Here is a 7,652-nt window from a genome sequence, read left to right on the forward strand (position 1 = left end):
ACTTTTCTGGAACGATACAGCAGTTTGTAGAAACGACGGATTTACTGCAATCGTACATGGCGAGTGATCGAAGCAATTGCATTTCGTTTTTTGTTGACTGTGCAAAGTACATTATTGAAGATGTATTTTCAGATATCGCTGAACACGTTGCAAAGGGCATGAACGATCTTGTTACACAATGCTCTTCTGACCAGCCTACCATTCAGCATATATTATCACTTAAAACGTTATTACAACACGCCGACAGCAAAAGCATGTCTAAGGTATACTCGTACGCTAGTGAAAAACCAGGATCGTGCATTGTATTGCCGAAAGACATTTTTTCATTTGTGTTGATTGATGCAGACGTAAAAAAGAAGCTATGCGAACTCGATCGAGTATGCATATTTCTCCAACTTCATGAGTGCATACTGTTCAAACTGTATCATAAAGTAAAAGCAATTAGCACTAGCGAAATTTCATCGCAGCGGGAAAGTAAAAACCAAACGTATCGCCCCAATAAAAAACGTAAACTTTCGGTGTGTGACAGAGAAGATGAGGATCAAATGTATGAGATTGAGGACGATCACTGCTCAAATATGTCAGACTTAATGAACCAGTTAGTTCACAAATCATTCTTCAAAATCATCCCCTTGGTATTGCATATCTGTGCAACTATTGACTCGACACAAGGTTTAACAATACATAGTCCCATTTTAGCTTTACTCAAACGAGATGATAGAGCTGAGGACATGATTGTTGCACTCTCAAGAACAAGCAACCCCGACTCGCTTCTGGTAGCAAACAAAATATTCGATCAGCATTATGAACATATAGCGTACGAAACAAGAAGTCTAATCAAAATGATCAACCAGTCTCAAAAGAAGGATGGTTGGCTCTAAAGCAAAAAAGTATATAAATGGGTTAACGAAAACAAAATCGTCATTGTTCAACTTGACTTTGATGCAAACGGACGAAAAATGGATGATATCGCAAACATTATAGAACGGTACCATATTGGGGATTTAATTGAAACTGGCGCGACTGCTCGTGTGTTTGAAGCGATTCGCTGTACTGACAAAAAGGTTTTCGCCATGAAAGTCGTCAAAAACGTTAAGGGGCTTACTTCGTTTCCAGAAGAAATAGTATTCAACCAAACGTTGAAAGCATCTGGAATCAAAGGTGTCATTAACATGCACGAGTACGCTCTCGACTACGAAAGAGACGGATACGTGATGATCATGGACTACATGCCAATAGACTTACACACGTATGTGTCAAGCCGTCAAACACCGATGACCGAAGACGAATGCTGCAACATCATCAGTCAAATAGTCAACATTCTACTTCACATGCAAAATGTTGTTTGCGTGCAACATATGGACCTTAAAATGGAGAACGTGTTGATAGATCCTGAAACGAAAGAGGTTAAACTCTGTGATTTCGGACATTTAGCGCAAATAGCACATTTGTGGACGGATTCAACATCGATAGGGACGAAATGTTACTGGGCACCAGAAACTATTAAGGAAGGAAGATTCTACCCAAAGAGAACCATAGTATGGCAAATTGGCATTCTCGCTTATGACCTCTTACAAGAAATTCCATGGGATGTGTACAAAGACGGAAACCTGCAAGACTTGACTTTTGAACGTTATAAGTCTGGCAAGGCCGTGGAATTTATTCAAGTTTGCTTGGAACCAGACGTGCGCATTCGTGTGGAACTCGATGAATTAGTGTATATGAGGTGGATAGAAGAAATGAACAACAACGAAATGGTTTAAATCATATTTTGTATTCAAAAATAAAAACATGTCAAACAAACAATGCTCGTATTTCTCTTTTTACAACATTAGATCTAGTACAATAGTCGAAACAAAAACACAAACAACCAACGCAAATGTTTCTGACAACGAACTCTTTGGTAATGGGATTTCCATCAGCGATATAATCTGATATGATATCAACACAAGTTACACTATTCTGGAGTTTACATTTACAAGATAACTGTGGCTTTTCACCAAATTTTACTTCACTGCTAACAATTCCAAAACAGGTTCGACTGTTGCGACACATGGTAGTGTATAGTGCAGTTTTCTTACCAGATATTTGCTTCCGAAGCGCCAAATACTGGTATCGAATACACTTAGTTGAATCTATGAAACATTTGTATACATCAACAAAATCAAATTCTCGACAGCCATCGCAACATGAAAAGTAGTTTGCTCGACTATTTGCATCGTTAACAATTGACGTTTTGTTGTATGCTTTATGATGATAGTTGATGGGCTGACAACAGGTTTTGCAAAAAATGAACAAGCCATTTTGGTACAAACGATCAAGATTTCCTTCTTTTCTAGTACACTTGGTGTGACAAAAACACGATGGTATATGAAGTGATATGATTTTGTTGTTCACAAAATCAACTTGCTGTCTGATGATGTTTTGTAAATAGTGGCCAAACGATAAGTTTCTTGTTACAATAGGTGACGTGAGTAATATTTGAATTGAACTGAAACATTTGCGCTTAGAACTAGGATTTGTAGTAAGCTCTCGTTTGAAGTGATACGCGAAGTCTAACACTGGTTTGGGGTAATATAGTTCAGACGTCAAAAAGTTTGCAACAGAGTCATGCAAAACAAGATTGCTAGTGTTATAAATATACGTACAGTTACACATTGACTTGAGGACTTGAAATACTTTGTGGTTAGGAATCCACTCTAATCCTTTCACTTGAGTTACCATTTTCCTGAGCGATGGGTGCACTTTTGAGATTTCCAACTGTAGTAAAAGGTCTCGCAAATGAATAGTTGTATGGTTATTCACACATATGATGTTGGACCTTTGTTTCGAAAATGTTACATACAGCTCATGAAATGGTTGTTTCTTTTGACATATTTTGCGAATTCCTCGCAGAATCTGTATGATTCGTTTGTTCATTTCATAGTCAGGTCTCTTGAAATAAAGAACACACAATTGAACAATCAAGTAAAACATGTGTATTTTTTCATCTGTGCTTTGTTGACTATACACATTTATCAGCAACAGGTCAACTCTCAGGTTATGTGGAAACATATTTTTGATAACGAAGTGAGCGAATCTATAACAATGAAACGTGGTGAGAGTTTGCTTCAGTTTTTTCAAAGTAACAACATTGAGTCTTTTCAACACTAATATGCTTGATGGAAAGTTGCGTATACCGTTATACAAATGGTCATTTAATACATCATACACTGATTCCATCATGAGCAAGAATGACTAGATGTGTGAAGACAACATATGTTTATTTTAGGTATGTACGTGCTCATTATTTCGAAACAGTATAAAAGGGCGATGAAACCTGTGTCTATCATTCATTCTTACTCTTACAACCAAACATGTCACATCAACTTAGGTTCAAAGAACAACGTATTGCTGAGACATACATGATCTACAAGCAGTACGGTGGTGATATTGGTTTATACGGTATCGTAAAGAAGTACAAGAAGCAGAGAAACGAAAACGACAGAACCTTTTGTCGCCAGAAATTGTTTTGGCAAAGATGGAAGAGCATAGCAGAAGATTTCCTTCATGGTATCATGTCGAAGATGCCACTGATGCTTTCCTGACTGAGTCGTTGATCAGATCGCCTTCTATCAACGCGTTTCTGAACGCAAAACGGGTCTTCGACATACCAATACTCACCAAAAGCAACACAGATATGTGCTCTATTCTAGAAGCTATTCTAAAGAGCGACATCGATATTGACAATGTTTCAGTATGCTGTTCGTTTGGACATTCAACCGTCGACACACCTCATAAGATGGTCGTGATGAAACACAGAGACAGCGGTACACCGTTCATGGAAGCACTCAAACATCAAGAGAGACAAAAAAGTCCAGTGTATATTGGAAACGTAGTAGGTGGAAAGTTTGACGATCCGAGCCAAGCGATCATTGTCACTAAAGAAGAAATGAGGCATACACGATACTTACACGGCGCTTACTCCGAGTGTCAGTTCAGCGATTACATCCCGAAACACGAAATACCAATGAGGGTTTGCTACGGAGTGGTTCCAAATACTGTTTCAATCATAACCATGTGGAAGGACGACTTCAAGATTGTACTTTTCCCGGCACTGCATACGGAACAGTGGACTTTGACCAAAGACAAAGCCCTAAACGGAATACACAGCATTTTGACCATATGTCGTTATCATTTGCTTTGATCAATAAATGCTTACACAATAAACTGTCTTTTTATCTTTATTTGCATATAACGATCGGTAACTCGTTTCAATGTATCACAACAATGACAAAGGTCTTTGCGATCGAAGGCAATATTGCCGCAGGAAAAAGCACATTGCTTGATTTGCTAGCTCAAAAGTATGTTGTATTTCAAGAACCACTTCAAGACTGGCAAGCTGTTTCGGGACCAGATGGTCAAGTGGTTAACATGTTTGATATCTACTGCAAGGACATGCAAACATATTCGTTTCCATTCCAATTGATCACTTTACAAAGTATCGTTAATATATTGAGAAAGGCGCTAGCAACGGGTGAACCATTTGTCTTTGTTGAGCGATCATTTCTGTCAAACTTGCACGTTTTCACGAAAGCTCAAAAATCCATGGGTTTCATCAATGAAGTTGAGTGGATTGTATATCACAACATCTTGACATCAATGCTACCGAAAGCAGATTTTGAATTTGCTGGCATCATTTACTTGAAAACATCTCCATCAAAGTGTTACCATCGCATTAAACAAAGAAATCGAAAAGAAGAAAACGAGTTGTCAATCAGGTATTTGACCGAGTTGCACAAAAACCATGAAAAGTGGTTATCAGAAGTTGATTCCCGAACAGTACTGATTATTGATAACGATATTGAGAAGTACAATTCATCTGACTATGAAAATGACATTTGCAAAATATCTTCCTTTGTCAACAAAATGACCCACTGGGACCAAATAAGCTAAAAGTGCGAGTTATTGGACACCACAGCCACTTTTTTCTTGTGTGCATTTTTGGTGCGGGATGCGGCGCTATATGATATGCCCGGAAAATGTTCTGACGGTTTAATAAGGGGGGTGGGGTTTTAAAAAAGACCCCCCCGCTAATTTTGCCGGGCTAATTTTGTTTTCAATATACACTAATTGTACTACGAGAGTTGTATCGCATAAGTCATTACAAAAAAATGGTATAAATAGGAGATGAATACGTTAGTAAGTCTAAGAACGTTTGTTTGCAAACATGTCTGTGTACAGTCGTTTTGCGAGGCTTAGAAAATCTGAACCACGAGCCTTCAGTCGCTATCAAACTATGGACCAGAGACTTCAAACCTTTGAAGACAGGCCATCCAAACGCAGCGTGTCAAAGGAAGACCTGGCTAGCCAAGGGTTCATCTACGACCCTTGTGTCATCTCCGACACGAGAGAGAATTTCTCCGACACTATTTTTAATTGCGTTAGATGCGTGTTTTGCAATGCGCACATTTCCATTTGGAACATGGACAAAGTAGATGTGAGAGTTAGGCATCGACAGCTGTGCCCCGCTTGTCCTTTTGTGTTCGATTGGAACATGAACAAAGAAGAAATAGTGAGACTCAGTCATCGACGGTTTGGTCGTGCTTGTCCTTTTGAATTTGAATTTCTTGACTATGAGTTATGCGATAGGTACTTGGAAATCGAGTTTGAAAAGCAATATGAAAGAGATAATTATGGAATTGTGGAAACAGAAAGCGATCAAGATGTTCATTCTAGCGATGATAACCAAAAATATTCAAATAAATCGGTAGAAAGTCTTCAAACAAAAGATGACCAAAAGTATGACGAATACGATAATTATAGTGATTTGGATGAGCTGCTAATGGCGAAAATTGACAAGACTTGTACTCGTACCCGCTACAAATCTTATCAAAAACAAACTGAAAAGCAGCGTAAAAAGGCTGAAAACAGGCTGAAAAAGAAACGAAGAACAAAAATACGCAATGCAAAACGAGATCAAAAGCAAACATATTACCAGGACAGAATCGACGATGATAATTACATACCTCAAAAAGGTTCCAATGATCAAGATGTAAAGAAACATGATAGAAAAATGTGTTGGGTTTGCAGAACTAATGATGCTGGCGATATACTGGAAGAACAGGTTTTCGAATCTTACGAACAGTTTTATCAAAAGCAAAAATATTACCGGGGCGAAATCGACGATGATAATCACATATTTCAAAAGGGTTCCAATGATCAAGATGCAGAGATACATGATAGAAAAATGTGTTGGGTTTGCAGAAGCCGTGATATCGATGATATGATAGAAGATCAGTTTTTGCAATCTTACGAACGTTTTTTGGAGGAAAAATATAAAGAAGAATTCGACAATTGTTTTGCGGACGAAATCGGTGGCGTCGATGATGAAGAACAAAATCAAATTGAACGTGCACCTTATGTTCAATCGTCCATATGAGCTATTTGATTGACGAAAAAGCTGGATGAAGAGGCCCACCATATTTATTTTTCTGATTATGAGGCATTCGATGAGGCATACGATCGATACATTGATGAAAATGTATATCAACACATGTTATTAACGAAAAAACTTTCTAGCCTTGGCTCGCCATACGCACATTTGGTACATGGACACAGAAGATGAGAGACTCAATAATTAACATTTAATGCATGTTTGTTCTGTTGTGTTCGATTGTATATGTTCATAAAAAACTTGAAACAATTTTGCGTGTTGTTTGATTTGTTTGTAGAAAATACTTATATAGGAACTTTCCAAAATGACAATGCATCAAAAACTCGTCATGTATATGTTTGTGCATATAGTCGCCCTGTTTTTTCCCTTAGTTTTACAAACAAATGCGTTAGGACGTCCTAAACCAAATTTTTATGAACCGTCTTGTTTCAAGCATGTACAGAATACACCGATTGACGTTACGAATGGTTTATTTTATGTGTTGATAAACGTAACCTATGAGTATTTGTCATTATACGACGATGTCAAAGAAAATTTACAATTTTTCAACAAATGGATGCAAAACCCAGAGTTTAGTTTAGAAGGTCATGAGCAACAATGCAAATCCATAGGTCTATCTAGATGTCCGAACAAGAAAAAAGCGTTTTCGAAACCGGTATACAGTGTAGTTGATGGTTTTGTAGCGGGATCAATGTTTATCACTTACGACTTACCCAGTCTTTTAGTTAGATTGCAAATTGAGCCGAAAACGTACTCTATCAGTGAGTTTGTGGAATCTGTGTTTACTGAGATTTACACACACGCTTGGATACCTTTGTTTCCGTACAATTTTTCATTGACCTATGATGGAAGTGAAATTTGTGCAAATGGGATGCACGGTCATGCCTTCATCAGATTTAATATTGAACTGTGTACAACGTTCGGAACATGGTGCGATGTGAATTTAGAAGGTGCTAGTCCCGAGAAACAGGATCATGCGTTAACACGAATCAAAAATGCGTTATTGAAGAGAAAAATGAATGATTTGTCAGTCGCCAAGTATATCAAAGAATATGATCTAGGTTTGGAAATAATCCCTTCTAAGTCCAAAGAATTGCGAGACACAATTACACAAATAGAGCAAGAAATGAGTGAGATCCGCTTAAAAATCGATGATAAGTTCGACTTTGACTATGATCAATCTGACGAGGATTACTCTGACGAGGATAACTTTGAT

The 7,652-nt window shown here is 37.9% G+C and overlaps 1 protein-coding gene across 1 annotated transcript; it reads left to right on the forward strand.

Annotated features, from left to right (window-relative positions):
* The first annotated feature begins 1,172 nt into the window (after positions 1 to 1,172).
* On the forward strand, positions 1,173 to 1,763 carry LOC127835602 (serine/threonine-protein kinase pim-3-like). Its single transcript, XM_052362038.1, has one exon. It carries the CDS (start codon positions 1,173 to 1,175, stop codon positions 1,761 to 1,763), a length of 591 nt encoding a protein of 196 aa, XP_052217998.1.
* The last annotated feature ends 5,889 nt before the right edge of the window (positions 1,764 to 7,652 follow it).

The sequence above is a fragment of the Dreissena polymorpha genome, chromosome 6 (genome assembly GCF_020536995.1).
Source record: "Dreissena polymorpha isolate Duluth1 chromosome 6, UMN_Dpol_1.0, whole genome shotgun sequence".
Lineage (NCBI taxonomy): Eukaryota > Metazoa > Mollusca > Bivalvia > Myida > Dreissenidae > Dreissena > Dreissena polymorpha.